General features: G+C 42.8%; 1 protein-coding gene across 2 annotated transcripts in view; it reads left to right on the forward strand.

The window, feature by feature from the left end:
- The first annotated feature begins 7,995 nt into the window (after positions 1–7,995).
- Positions 7,996–15,941, forward strand: part of MAP3K3 (mitogen-activated protein kinase kinase kinase 3) — a 60,432-nt gene continuing 52,486 nt past the window's right edge. The window contains exon 1 of one of the 2 annotated variants that reach the window (XM_042916000.1): positions 7,996–8,096. In XM_042916000.1, the coding sequence (XP_042771934.1) occupies positions 8,093–8,096 (4 nt within the window). In that variant the 5' untranslated portion in view covers positions 7,996–8,092. The remainder of the gene's footprint in view (positions 8,097–15,941) is intronic. The other variant, XM_042916001.1, reaches the window with a different exon arrangement.

Below are 15,941 nucleotides of genomic sequence, written 5' to 3' on the forward strand. Positions count from 1 at the left end.
CAGCCTTCCATGTGTTCTGAGATTGGTCAGAGTGGACCTGTGAGCAGATTGGACCGCTCTCAGGAAAGGCTATGCCATGCTGGTTTTGAAACTTGCTTGATCCCCAGAACACCCACCCTGGCTCCTTTTCATCCCTGCTGCTAAATGATGGGGCACTGGGAACTGGAGACGAAATGAGAATAGAAGGAAGGGTGAAGGACTGAGTCAGAGCCTGACAGCTGGGGAATAGGACCCTTTGTACATTATGCTCTTCAGAGTCACTTTTGGGTTTAGAGAGACCAAGAGTGCCAATCACCTGTGCTGGAGCCCATCAAGCATGTCAGGCCTGGAGTAGCTTTTTGATCCCTATTATTCACCTACTCAAGTTTTTTAAGCCAGTTCTGAACTCAGTAATTTTTCTGAAGGAGCCTCAGGTAAATGAGGAAAAGAAGAAAAACCAATTTGGCTATAAATAATAACTTCCTCCTTCTAGGAAAAGATTCCTAATTCCATCATTACTTTAGCAGTTGGAGAGCAAGGGCAAGGGGGAGGAAAACCAATGAATAAACCATGAAAATGCCAAAGCATATGCTCTTATACCTCATTTCATAATCATGATACTACCTGGAATTTTGTTTGTATAGGAGATAACTCATCCAAATATCTGCTGAACACATCATTAAAATAGTGTAACTTAAAGCTGAAGTGCTGCTTTGTAATTTATAAGATGATTCTTTCATATGTTATTTATTTGATTTTCACAGCAAACCTATAAAATAATGAGGCCAAGTATTTTATGCACAAATGGTCTCATACCAAGCAGGTGAGAATAGGTCTAATACTACATTTTCTATTGATAGACCTTGGTTTGTAAAATAGCTCTGTTTTGTAAACTTTGAATATAATTATAATTTGGAGGAATGTGATAATTTCTGATATGAGACATCTGCACCAGGAAAGCCATCTCTGGAAGGGAACTTGGCTACTCATGTGAACATTCCTCTAATCTAATAGGTAGGATTTGTTAATAATTTTTGTGTAACCAATTTCTTCCAGCAAGGCATACTAGATGGCTCTGCACTGACCCCTGGTGGTGCCCCACAGTCTTTCCTGAGGTTAATATGGAAGAGGCAGAAATGAAACCTTATTTGGACCTGTTCTGCTTCTAAGTCTGCTAGAGCCCTTTAGCTACATAGGTTAAGTAGTTAAATAACTATTTAACTGAATAGTTAATTAGAGAGGGTAGGAGTTATTCTTCTACTAAAACTTATTTTTCAAAGAATATTTTAGGTCAGAAAATGTTTACAATATAATGTCAAGTGGAAAATAAAGATGTGAAAAACTGTATAGTATGGTCCAAATTTTAAAATCTAGTCATATCTATGTATGAACTTAAAAAAAAAAACAGAAGGAAGTGTATCAAAATCTCAAAACTGGTTATCTCTGAATGGTGATGTTATCACTGAGTTTTATTTTCTATAATCATATATTTTACCAGGGGAAACATTTTTTCAAAAGAAAACTCGTCACATTATTGTCCAACTAGGGAGACCACATGTGAGAGGCCAGGAGTCAGGCATACCTTAAAGTCAGAAGAATGAGGTCTGGTCCTGGCTTGCCTTTACCTTGTCTTTGGTCATTGTCTTAGCAACACAAAATCATTCAATACCTCGCAGCTGGCTTGGGCTCACTTTCAAGTGACCTTTTAGTGGGGTGGGAGTATTGGTGGCCAGTTCTGTCCATAGCCTTGACTGTTAAAAGAAGTGTTCATGTGCTTTGTAGCTGCCTTCACTCTGCCAGAGGCCCCAGCTGAATCAAATAGGAACCATGAAGGCTTTGCCTCCAGCCAACAATAGAAAAACCATGAGTTACTGAGTTATTTTTTTGTCTTTTTTTTATTCTCTGAAACTTATAGTACAACAGTCAGTATAACTTCACACTGGAAGAAATCGCAACTTGTAGACTTTTACAAGTCCCCTGGACTCCTCTGGAGACGTTCTGAGGAGGAAATAAATGAGCCAGTAGGTCTGACAAAAGAGAATGTTATGATAGATGCTATATTAGTCTTGACTGAAATCGCTTTCTCTCCTGATGCTACCCCCGGACACTGAACAGGATAGTAGTTTTTACTTTTTCCTCTTTTTATCTTTCTTTTGACTATGCCAAAAAGGTAACATTGGGTTTTTTTTTGAATAAGTGAACCTCAAATGGGGGACTTCCCTACCCCCTTACTTGTAAGATACCACCAACATTAACAATCTACTCTTTATTATTCTACTCATTGGAACTGATCTGCTGGGGAATAAATTTTAACTCTTCCAGTTGCCAGCAACCTTGGACAAGAACTTCACCTCTTTGTACCTGTTTCTTCATGTATAAAATGTGGATAATAGTATCTATCTCTTAGGGCTATTTTGAGAATTAAGTAAGTTAATATATGTTAAGCACTTAAGACAGTGCCTGGCAATAGTAAGTGCTCAATAAATGTTGGCCTCCTCCCCCCCCCCCCCACTAAATATGAATGAACATTTTTTAAAACTGAAATGTGATTGCCCTCTACATTTCAGCCTTATAAACTATTTTTGTTTTTGTTTTTGTTTTTCACTTCACAATATATCCTGGATGTTGCAATCAACATTACTTACTTTTGCTCATTTGCAAAGGGTTCCTTTGGATAAATTTATAGAAATGGAATTTCAAAATGGAAAAGCAGTTTTTCTCTATAAGTTAATGTCAATAATAAAATATCATGGTTGTAAAAATCTTCTATGAGGTATACATCAATCCTTAACAATGCAGATAAAGTGTTTGAACTGGTAACCTGAATATATTCTACTTTACCTCTGAATTAAAAGAATTTTCAGAAAATCAGGTGGTAGTTTTGTTTTCTTTTTTTTTTTTTATACCAAATTCATTGAACTATCCCAAAGAGCATTCATTTGTGTTTATTGTTCCCTATCTTGTGTTCAAGTGTCCCTCTGCTCTTGAAAGAAAAAAAAGGAAAGTAGTAATGCAGCTTGTATATGACAGGGCTGCCTGAGGCCCTGAGCTCTAGGGGCAGGTCGTGATCCTTGAAGTCAGGTATGGTTCAGGTATTTAATCAGGGGCATCTACTCAGTGTAAAACCAGGGTAACAGACTTGAGAAGATATGACACAGATGGGAGGCTTCACATGGGGAAAATGAGTGAGGAGAGAATATAGAAAGAAAAGATACATAACATACTTGTGGAGGCTACAACTACTGACCTCCCCATTTGAGGTTCACTTACTCATTCAAAAAAATGTTTGTTTTTTTTTTTAATGAACTATGAAAGATGCTAGGCATACCAATTTGAATGACAGCTTCTGTCTCTGTGCCTACTTCCTTTAAAGCCAATTACAACAGAGTGGGACAGGTGCTTTGATGAAGAAAGTACTAGGTGCTCTGGTACCCAGAATTGTAATTGTCGGGAAGGGCTTTCTGGAGGGAGTGATGTTCAGGCTTAGTTCTTTCCTGGAAGAATGAGGATGGAGGCAAAAGTGGAGGAGAAGAGTGTTCAAAACAAAATAGCACATGCAGAGGAAAAGAGGCAAAACAAACTGCCAGTGGTCAGTGTGGCCAGAACATATGATGAGGTTGGCAGAGGTAGGAAATGGGAAAACTTGTGGCTGGAGAGGCATAGCCTGGGTCCTGAAGGGCCTTCTTAACTACTTTCATATATTCGACTTATCCTAAGGGCAATAGGAAAAAACTTAAAATTTTTAAGCAGAGCGTGACAAGATCAGGTGTCCATTTTAAAAAGATCACCCTTTGACATAAGTAGATACTGTTACATTAGGTTTCAATTGGGATGGTGGAGCTGAGGATGGGCGAGGAGTGGACAGATTGGTAACATGGTCAAGATTAGCTGAAGGGGGGAAGGAAATGGTGAGGAAGAGTTCTCCAAGGTAGAGAACTCAACTTGGAGTAGAGAACCTAACTTGGGAAACTGAAAATGGCAGAAGAAATACAGAACTATGGAGGAAAATAATGAACTCAGTTTGAACCTGTAGAATTTGAGGTGCCTTTGAGAGGCTAATGGATGTTTGGGAGCTCAGAAGAAAGTCTGATATGGTAACTTCAGCGTGGGAATGTTTGAGATGGCTGGTTAAGGTACAGACAATGGAAAATAAGCCCTCAAAGAAAGCTCTTGCTAGAAAGAAAGACAATCAGAAGGCTCTTTTTTTCAGCCAAGTACTTATGTGGTTGTACTATAGTTCTCTACCATGTGCAAGGCAGTATTCTAAGTGCTGGTGATGGGGCAGTGAACAGGACAAAATCTGTGCTCCTGCATAGCTTATGTTCATTGTAATTAAAGGAAAGACAAGTAAATGTAATTTTTAAAAAGGTGTTTATTTATTTTGAGAGAGAGTGTGCTTGCACACGCAAGTTGGGGAGGGGCAGAGAGAGGGAGAGAGAGAGAGCTCTGTTGGCACAGAGCTTGACACGGGGCTCGATCCCATGAACTGTGAGATTGCAACCTGAGCTGAAACTGAGAGCCCAACGCTTAACTCTCTGAGCCACCCAGGCACCCTGTAAATACATACTTTTAGACACAGACACTGAAGAAAAATAAGGCAAAATATGGGGATAAAGAATGATGGAGAGGAGAGAGGCTCTTTTTGAATGGGGTGGTTAGAAACTCAGAAGAGTTGACAGTTTGAGTGAAGACCTGAATAAAATGTAGGAATTAGCCATGGGAACACCTTGTGGGGGAGGGGGGATGGCGGAGAGCATTCCAGGTAGAAATGGCAAGTGCAAAGTTCCTGAACTTGACAGGTTCAAAATAGGGTAAGAAGGCCAGTGTGGCTAGGAGAGAGGTCATGGGAGAGAAGTAGAGATGAGGCAAGAGAGAATGGCAGGGCCAGCTCCTACTAAGCCTGAAAGGCCATGGCAAAGAGTTTGGGTTTTATTATAAGTGTGATGGAAAGCCATTGGAGGGTTAACAGCAGGGCAATGACATGATCTGAATTACATTTTACAAGGATTGCTCTGGCTGCTGTGTGGAGAATCATTTTTTTGGGTGGCCACAGAGGAAACAGGTGATGGGTTAGGAGGCTAAGGCAGTCATCCAAGGGTTAGGAGGCTAAGGCAGTCATCCAACAGAGGGTGGTGGCTTGAACCAAGGCTGTAGTGGTGAGAAGTGGATTGGATTCAGATACATTTTGAAACAATAGGTGAGAAACTTGCTGAAGGATGATTAGATGTAGGGGTAGGGAAAGAGTAAAACCAAGGAAGACTCCTCCTAGGTTTGTATTTTCACAATTGGGAAAACAGAGGAGAGGGGGTGTTTGGTGGGGAGGGGGAAAGGATAAAGAGTTTGGTGTGAAACTTGTGAAATTGGAGATGTGTTTTAGACTTTCCAAGAGAAGCTGCTGAATAAACCTTCCAACACAGGCAATAGAGTACTAACCAGATTTCCACTCGCATGGTTGTCTTTTTTTTTTTTTTTTTTTTTAATCTCCCAGGTCAGTACAATTAAGGGTCAGATATGAGCCTCAGACCGGTATATTGAGACCTCTAGCACTGGCTTATTACACACATTCTCAACAGGGTGATACTCCAGTGAGGTAAAAAATGATTCGTAAGGGATGAGAAAAACCTTAGATAATACAATGGTATGTGGCCTTCAAAGCTCAACCCTACTTGACAAAATGTTATTCCTTAGTATTTAATTTCTCCCATTAGAATTTACATTTATTTAGGGTTGCCTGGGTGGTTCAGTCAGTTGGGTGTTCGACTTTGGCTCAGGTCATGATCTCATGGTTTGGGAGTTGGAGCCCTGTGTCAGGCTCTGTGCTAACAGCTCGGAACCTGGAGCCTGCTTTGGATTCTGTGTCTCCTTCTCTCTCTGCCCCTCCCCTGCTCACACTCCTGTCTCTGTCTCAAAAATAAATAAACGTTAAAAAAAATTTACATTTAATTAATTCAAAATTTTCTCCTTGCGAGGTGATCATGAAAAAGCAGTTGAGAAACACTGACCTGGCTCAGTAGAAGAACATGACCTTTGGGTGGCAGACAGACTGGGTATGAATTCTGGCTCTCCTACCCAGACATGGTACTTAAACTTCTCTGAGCTTCACTTTCATCATTTAAATGCCAATAGTATTGTTTACCTCAGAGTTATTGGAAAGATTAAATGAGACGATGTGCCTGGCATATAATAGATGACATAATTATAAATTTTCTTTCCCCTTTGCTCTTTCTCCCCTCCCTAGGAAAGAGATTATTATAGTTAAGGAAGTACAATAAACTGAATAGGGATCTAATCAAGAAGAATGACAGACTTAAAAAATCGTTGGAGAAAAAGAAACAGCTTGGACAAAGGGCCTGATTAAATATTGTGGGGAGGAGGGAGTGTAAAGAGAGGAGTCTAAGGTAGTTCTTGAACGATTTGACACCCAAAGCAAAGCCACCACTAAAGGTTCTTAGCTGACGGTTGAAAATGGCATCAGGGGAAGATTATTCTGGCGTCTGATTTATATTCCACTGGAACAGGGACTAGAGGAAGGGAGCGCATATTAATTGTGATGGACTTGGCATCTAAAGATGTGGGTGTAGAAAATGTTGAACAATGGGGGTTGGGGAAATTAATTACGGTCATTCTCTATTTTGAAATATCATGCAGCCAGTACAATTGTTTTGGAACAATATTTCAGTGGCACGGGAAAACACTTTTAATAAAATGTAAGCATACTACAAAACAGTATGAAGCCATTTTTGTCAAACGTTGTATACCTTGGTAGGAAAGAGATAAAACTATCTCTGGGGTGCAATTTTTTCTTTCAATTTTAATTCAAAGAGCTTGTATTGCTTTCATAACCAAAGAAAAAACTCTTATCCGAAAGAACCTCTCTGACTTTGCCACTTACTGCTTTCTACCCTGGCCAGCAGCGCAACTCCCAGGCTCCCGAGGACCCACATTCCAGTACTATCCCAGCCCCTCGGAGGGTGTGGCCCCGGAGGTAGGAGACCCGGGAAAAGGCGGGCACCGGTGAGGCCGCCCCCGCCTCCGGGCAAGTGCAACGTCTGGACCAGAGGAGTTGTCCGGGGGTCGGGCAGCAAAGGTGGCCACACGCCGGGAAGCGCTCAGAGCCAGAACTCTCCCGGTTATTAAGCGCCCGGTGTGGGCACTGGGAGGGGCAGGACGCTGGTCTCAGGGCCCGCCTGGACTGCCGAGAGCTGAGAGGGCGGGAGGCCGGGGGCCCCTCCAGCCGTTTTCCCAAACTCCAGCCCCAAAGTAGCCGGAGGGGAACACCGCCAGCCCGCGCGCGAGCCGAGCCTTCAGTGACTGACGGGAGGTGGGAATGTGGGCGGAGCCTCACGCGCGAGCTGTGATTGGAGCAACAAACACCTCCCGGGGAGAGAGGGAGGCTGAGACGGCAAGGATGCGCAGAGGCGGGTGCTCAGAGCCCTCTACGTGATTGGCTAGAAGAGAGGGAACCGGGTGCTGTTTCGATGATTGGCAGGCGGTAGACAGCCTTCGGAAACGGCCTTGGCTTCGCCCATTGGCATACTGAGAGAGTGGGCGGGATTGGTTCATGGTGTGGTGCTGATGATTAGCTGGCGGCTGAGAGTTAGGGTGTTGGGGAGAGAGTGGGGTTGGGGGGCTACTGGGGCAGCGACTTCTTCCCTCTTATTGGCTAGCGAAGTGAGCGGGGGTGGTACGAAGGTCCAGCGACTGCCTGGGATTGGCGGGCGCTGCAGTGAGTGACAGACAAGGGGGCGAGCTGCGCGACCAGCGGTTTGTTTTTCGGAGCGTTCCTGAGGTGGAGAACGGTGGCCGGACGGAGCGACTGCGGGACTGAGAGACAGACGGGCGGGCGGGCGGGCCGAGCGGCGCCGCCGAGGCCGGGCTGGGCCGAGCCGAGGAGCGCCGGGGATGTAGCGGGCCACCCTGCCCATGCCACAGCGCCCGGCCGCGGGCGGAGCCGGAGCCGGAGCCTGGGGAGGCGGCGGGGGCCCCGAGCGCAGCCCGCGCCCCCCGCGCGGAGCCAGGCCCGCTGCCGTCCCCGCCGCCCGGGCCCCCGGCATGCAGCTCCGGCTGCGGAGGTGACACTCGGGTCCGAGCCGCCGCCGCCGCCATCGCCACCATGGGTGAGTGTCGCCACCGCCCCGGCCTCTGCCCGCGCTGCTTCGCGTCGCCCCGCCCCGGGCTGAGGGGAGGAGGACCCTGGGCCGCCGCCTGACAGGCATGGACAGCCCGCCCGGCCCGGGCTGCGGACCGCCGGCGTCCGCCCGCCCCGCTCGCGGCTCGGCGGCCCGGGCGGGGGTTCGGTTTTTCTTGGCCCGCCGGGGCGGTCCGGGCCGGCGGAGCCCACTGGGCAGCCTCCTTCCGGGCCGCGCGGCAGGCGCATCCCGAGGAGGAGGCGGCGGAATCGAGGGCCCGTGCTCAGCGGGGCAGCCCGCTCCGGCCCGAGCGAGCCGGACCGCGAGCCCGAGGGCGGGGGAGCGGGAGCTCAGTGTGGGGCCCGGGCTGGAGGCTGGTGCAGGCCCAGCTGCTGTTGTGTCTTTTCCTTGATTTGCTTTTTTTTCCTGCCTGTGTCATTTCCTTCCCTTTGCTCACACAGGCCGGCCAGCGAGAGTTCCCGGGGCTTGCTCTCCAGCCCTGTGCGCGCCCCAGCTCAGGGGGGAGGGCGTGCGGGGAGATAGGCTGGGAGGTGATTAAAACGACAATCTCTGTTATCAGCAGCGCGGTTGAGAAATGCGAGACACACGCAGATTGCTGGAGGTTAGGAATTGGTCGGGGACTGCCAGTTAGTCCTACTTTTTGAAAAACACGGTTGCAGTGTTTTACATTTATTATGTTTAGTTAGCGGCATCCCTGAAATTATGTAACTTTTTAAAGGAGCATTCGCTATGTAAAAGAATCTGTTCAGTCATTTTTTTTTTTTTATGAATACTTGCGATTTCTTTTGTGAAGATGTAATCTAAGAATCGCTTTTAATGTCTTCCACACGCGGCATTTGACATTTTCATGTCCTTTTTGGTAATTTAGCAAATGATTATTGGACTAGGTTATGAAGCAAGTAACATTTTCGCTGTTCTTTGCTGCTTTTGTTGGATCAGTTACTGTGATACTGTTGTCCACAATCACAAGTTTTGCAAAGTGTTTGGTATTGTCCTAAAAAATCAAGGAGTAAATTTCAGTGAAAGGATCCTTTGCAAAGGCATTCATTGCATCTGTGAAGTGCCCACGTGAAGAGGGAATGTTAATATTTGCTTTGCCTTATAGCAAGGTCAGGTCATTTTTGTAGAAGGTTAAGTGTATGCTGTGTCACATTGGGCAGATATTGTTTTGCTGCCTGTCTCTACACTATGGCTTTGAATGAATTGCCTTGTTCTGTTCCATGCTGCCCTTGTACAGAAATGGATGGGTTTGGTTTGTTCATTTGCTGGGTTTACTGCTTCCTTCCCATGCTTTGCTTCGAAAGTGCTTGCTCTTCTGGGGTAAGTCTCCTGTGACAGTAAGCAGAAAAGGAACCCAGTAAGGCCTGTGATTTAAATCTAGAATTCAACAAATACTTATCAGACATTTATTACTGTAAATGGGGCACATAACTCTTCTTGTCCTCCCCTTCAACATTTATCTTGTGTTTTGGAATTTGATGATCGAACTCAATCCTTGAATTGGTTTGTGATAGTCTTTCCTCTTTGTCTTGTGAGGGCAGTCTTAAGTCCCAAAAGGGAGTGTGTATTACTTGAGGGTGGGCTGACTCCCATTCCCCACTTTCTGGACTGCTAACTCAGAGTGCACAGATGTGTTGATTACATTTTAGTATCTAACATGAAAATAGATGTCACCCTGTTTTCACATTTCAAGACGTTTAAAAAATATACTTTAAGTGTATGAGTATATAGAGGGACAGTGATGGGGAGGAAAGGAACTGTATAGGTAGGGGCCAGAACCCCAGAGAAAAAAAAGGGCCCTATCATTTGTCTGCATGTCAGTTTTATGTAAAGAAACTGAGGCATTGAGAGGGGAAGTAACTTGCATGGTGGCTGCAGTATATTAGGCAAGTTGGTTTAAGAACCACTGCCTACCTTTCTTCAGCAGTTTCCTCTCATACTATTCTCTGTTTTTTGTGGATGACCTTGATATGCAATTAGAGCTAGTACTGAATCTTCCAGAACCTACCTAGAACTTTAATTTACTTTATATGAGGTTCAGCAAGGATATATGTACACGCACGCGCGCACACACACACTCACAGAGTCTGTTTCTTAAATACTGGTTTCCACTTTGGTGATGTATGTGATGAAAATTCAAATTCCCAGGTTAGTTTCCTTTAGTTGCTGTAGTTCTAAATAAATTGCGATCAACAAGAAGTTGATAAGAGAGACGTACAGAATTATTAGTATATTCATTATACTTGTTAAAACTTCAGCCCAGTGAGGAAAGGATCAAAACTAATTTGACTCCCTGCCCTGTAGGTTCTTTGGTTAGCAGTCATGTTTCCCTGAGCTGTTCAAAGCCCCACACTCAAGCTTGTTTGGCAACTTGGGTTGGTAATAAAAACAGGTTAAATTTTATATTGGCTGTTAGCCTCAGTAAATTTCTAGTGGGAACTACACTTATCCCTGTAAATAATAGGAAATATGGAAATAATTCACCTTTTTAAAATTTTTTTTTGGCTTTGATACTATGGCTATTAAAAAAATTCACATTAACTGGTCATTTTTGTTGGTCACGCTAGAATTCTCTCCCAGTTTTATTTATTATTTATTTTTTTAAAGTTTACTGTATTTATTTATTTATTTTGAGAGAGAGCAAGAGCAGGGGAGGGGCAGAGAGAGAATCCCAGGCAGGCTCTGCACTGTCAGCACAGAGCCCAATGTAGGGCTCAAACTCAGAAACTGTGAGATCATGACCTGAGCCGAAATCAAGAGTTGGACACTTATCAAACTGAGCCAACCAGGTGCCCCTATCCCAGTTTTAGTAATTATGTGGCAAATGCTGTTAGTAACACTTGAGACTAATTCACGAGTGTTTATTTGGACTTTTTATATGTGCATTCTGAAACTTAGTGGGAAGTGTTTTTGAAAAACATGTAACAATTTGGAAATGTTACAGGAAACTATAGTAAACTGAGTACAGGGTTAAGGATGGTGTGGTTTTGGTTTGATAGCTTGGTTAGAAGTCAGAATCATTGTGATTTACAGACACCTTGCATCTCTAAAGTTCCAACAACCTTCCGAGGCTCCTTCCAAGGCTAACTGGGAGCTCCCAGTTAGACCAGTTTCTATATAGACTCTGGTCAACAACTGTTTTGATTGAAATTTGGGTCACAATTTAATGAGTCAAGCTGGCCATGTGTTGACTAGGTTTCTGATATTTTTAAAAAATTTTTTTAACATTTATTTATTTTTGAGACAGAGAGAGACAGAGCATGAACGGGGGAGGGGCAGAGAGAGAGGGAGACACAGAATCGGAAGCAGGCTCCAGGCTCTGGGCCATCAGCCCAGAGCCTGACGCGGGGCTCGAACTCACGGACCGCAAGAGTCGGACGCTCAACCGACTGAGCCACCCAGGCGCCCCGGTTTCTGATATTTTTTAAATGACAGTTGGACTTTAAAACTGAATTTTAGGCATTCATAAAAAGTAAACATCTATCCAACTGAATGTTACTTAGGGGAATACATAAAGGATAAGAAACTGTTTTCTTGGTCCTGTCTATGTAAGCTATTCCTTTATTCTTTGCCCATTTGAATGTCTCTTATGTGTCAGGTGCAGTATTAGGCCCTGTATCTGCATTTATCCTGTCCTTAAGAAGTTACAGTTAGGTAAGGTGAACCAGAAACATGTAAACAAATAAGTGCAAGGAGTTGTTGTAGGTAATTTGTCAAAACTGTGTAAAGATGCATAGGAAGGAGACATCAATTCTGTAGTTTTGGGATAAACATACATAATCCTATAGTCTCCAGACCTTTGGGTTAATTTCATTAAACATTAAAATAAAATATAGTGGTGATATGTTGATTCTTATGAGGAAGCAATGGCTTACTTTGTAATATGTATTTTTAAATTTTGGGTCATCAGTTACTTTAAAAAAATTTTTGTTTTTTAAAGTGGGCTCCGTGTTCAGTGTGGAGCCCAACACAGGGCTTGAACTCACGACCCTGAGATCAAAACCTGAGCTGAAATCGAGAGTTGGACAAAACCAATTGAGCCACCCATGTGCCCCCCCCCCCATTAGTTATTTTTGAAGGGCTGTTATGGGATATCCCAGAAACAGAAAAATAAACACCAGGATTTGACTTTGAGATCTAGCAAAGGTTCAACCATATCCATGAAGGAAAAAAGTTTCTTATGAATTGAGGCTCAGACCTTTTTGCTTATACTTACTATAAAATGATGTTTGCCCAGGTATTGACAAGGTGGAGGCAGTGGGAGTGTGAGAAATGTCACGAAGAGTAAGATAGTAAAATCTGACATAAAGACATTCTGAAGACAGCATCTCCTGGGTGAGCAGTATACACAGATGATCTGGGAGAACTGGGTAAAGAGTTGGCCACATGAAGAAATAACATTGTTAGTTAAGCGAACACAACAATTAAAACATTACTGTAGGGATTTGTATATATGGAAAGGGGTGTCTGACATAGTAAACAGATGTCACACAGGACAACAATGTTTACTGAAGGACATGGTGCTACTGGAAACTTTTCTGGGGTTTTAGCCAAGGGGATTCATAAACAGGAGTGCCTTATGACCCTGCTTTTATTTTATTTACTTAAATGTTTATGTATTTATTTTGAATGAGAGAATCCCAAGCAATCTCTGCACTGTCAGCCCAGAGCCCGATGCAGAGCTTCATCCCATGAACTGTGGGATCATGACCTGAACCGAAATCAAGAGTCAGATGCTCAAGTAACTGAGCCACCCAGGTGCCCAAGACCCTGCTTCTATTTATTTATTTTATGTTTTATTTTAAAATAATGTTTGTTGATTTATTTATTTTGAGATTGAGAGAGCGTGCAAGCAGGGGACTGGCGGGGGGCGGGGGGAGAGAATGAGAGAGAGAGAGAGAGAGAGAGAGAGAGAGAACCCCAAACAGACTTTATGCTGTCAGCACAGAGCCCGATGGGCTCAAACTCACAAACTGTGAGATCATGACCTGAGTCGAAATCAAAAGTCGGATGCTTAACCGACTGAGCCACCCAGATGCCCCAAGACCCTGGTTTTAGATAGAAGTAATAGTTCATTCTGGAAGATTGACTTCCTGCTGGAGCTAAGGAAAGAGGAATATGCTGCCTGGCAGCCCCCATACCATAGGTCGGGGTATCCAGAGAAGAAGTACATGCTGCTGGATAATTATGGATAGCTGTCCCCTTAAGACAGCTTAAGAGCTTCCACTTTTCTTTTTTTTTTTTTTAATTTTTTTTTTCAACGTTTTTTATTTATTTTTGGGACAGAGAGAGACAGAGCATGAACGGGGGAGGGGCAGAGAGAGAGGGATACACAGAATCGGAAGCAGGCTCCAGGCTCCGAGCCATCAGCCCAGAGCCTGACGTGGGGCTCGAACTCACGGACCGCGAGATCGTGACCTGGCTGAAGTCGGACGCTTAACCGACAGCGCCACCCAGGCGCCCCAAGAGCTTCCACTTTTCAAGCCTGAACTCTAATCCTAGTTTCATAGATCCCTTCTTTTCTATTTTCTATGAATACTTGCCTCCATAGTCATAACCTCTTAATCTCTAGAATTAACTTCTTCCTCTGTGCTTCTTCCTGGTAGCTTTTAAGTGTGTCAAACCACCTCCATCCTCAGGAAATCTTTTCAAGGTGATAGCACACTATTACCCCAGCCTCAAGTTGTTCATGTGTAAAGTTCACAAATGAATTGTTGATTTCCACTACTTCCAACTTCCTTTTAATCTCCAACTTCTTGATTCCCTTTAAAATTTTGTTTCTGCCTCTATCACTGTATTGGACCTGCCTGGTCTATGCCTGCTACTGTCTTTCTTTGGTCCTGACTTGCTGTGGTGTCATTCTTGTATTTTTCCAGACCTCTTAAAATCTTTGCCAGCATACCTTCTTCCTACTCTACTCAATAAGGTTTAATATTCATTGAGCTTCAATCCCTGACCCAGTTTTCTTCCCCTCAGCCCCTCACTTGCTTTTAGGTCCTTTCTTAAGTTTATTTTTCTAATCTCTCCTACATAGCTGGAAAAGCTTGCTTTTCTGAAAGAATCCTTATTCTATTAATAGTTATGTAAAATCGTCTATGAAACCTCTTGCTAATCACACTGTAAAAAATTTTTTACATGGATGTATTTATATGCTCTAGTTTGTATATTGTCTAAATCAATTGCTTTACTTGTGTAACCTTGTATTTTGGTGTCATTCATCCATTTACTCCTAGAGTTTGAACAGCTTGAAGTATCTTTCAAAACTATCTAATGTATAACACATATTAGTACTCAGTAAATGGTTGTTGGTAATGACTAATAAAAATTCAGGAATAAAATTAAGCATTAGGATAGAATAAGTAGTGTCCAGTCTTTTCCCATTGACCTTTCTCCATTGAAAATAATAGCCAACATTTTTTTAGCATTACTAAGTGTTAGGTACCACGAGGGAATAATTTGTAAGTTCGTTTTTCTTTTAACTCTCACAGCAGCTCTGTGATATGATATATTTATTTATCTCCATTTTATAGATGAGGAAATTGAGGTTTAGGGCGAATAGTGATTTGTTCAAAGCCTCCTTAAATCCAGGTCTTTCTGACTACATATAAATGACTGCTGAACGCTAAGAAAGCTGCTATTTGTTTTTAAAATTTTTGTTTGATTGTTTTTGTTTTTAAGAAATACCATACTGGAGGGTTAATAATTAAGTTAAAATCTCAATGCAGGAAGAAATGCCTAAAAGAGCCACTTGATTTACTTCCTGTCTTTATCCACGTCCTCAGTTTGAAGTATCAGTTTAAGAACCTGTCTGCCTCTAGCAATGTTTTCGACTTTGACACAAAATCAGATTCTATTACCCTGTGTCATTTGTGTCAGTTATCCCGGGTTTCAGGAGATAGTGCCAAACCATTCCTCAAATGTGTTCTCAGCGCTGGAACTACCAAACAAGTTTATCCATGAAGTAATGCCAGGAACTGGTTAGCTTCCTGGAAACAGAATTTGTCAACCTGATAAACCAGCTCTTATAATAGCATCATCTTACACAGAATTAGAAACGCTTTCTGTAGTCCTGCTTGTTGTGGATTTGACTTAAAAAGCATGCGTCTCTGTGTGTACTCACATCCATCTCAGTTCAGTATCTGAGTTTAGCCAACAACAGAAATTACCAGTTCTCAGAGTGGTTATCTTGATAATGAAAACTCCATGTATTCTGCTGTTAGGAATATCACTCACTGGATGTGCCTCAGAAAACACATACCTAGTCATGATCCTCCTTATAGTGATCCCAATTTACTGTTACAGTTGGTCCAAACATCGTATACACATATTAAATATACATAATATATAAGCTTATGTATATTGTATACATAAGCCAATCTTCCTAGCTTAGATGTTATGCTCTAATTTTTAAACTTTTGTTGGGAAGTTAAAAAAACAAAATATGCAAGTCTCTTTCTTTAAGGAGCCTATAGGAAAATCACTAGAAAATATAAAATGATTGATGGGATGTATGTGTTTTAATTTTGACAAATGTCTTTTTGTAGGTACCCACTTTCTTTTTACTCATTATCCCATTTACTTATCCTTTTGGTTCTACATCACCTCTCAAACATACTTTGGTATATATTTTGAAATGGAATTAGATAGGAAGCTACTCTACTCATGTTTTTCCTGCACATTTTTAAGTCTAATTTTACTTTTATGAGCAGTCAGAAACCTCTACAATGGGCACCTTTCTCCTTCCTTTCCTGCACCTTCTCAGAGGGCATGTAGGGTACCTGAGCAGATTTGATCTAGAAAGAAGAGAGGCAA

Source organism: Panthera leo, chromosome E1 (genome assembly GCF_018350215.1).
Source record: "Panthera leo isolate Ple1 chromosome E1, P.leo_Ple1_pat1.1, whole genome shotgun sequence".
NCBI classification, from domain to species: domain Eukaryota; kingdom Metazoa; phylum Chordata; class Mammalia; order Carnivora; family Felidae; genus Panthera; species Panthera leo.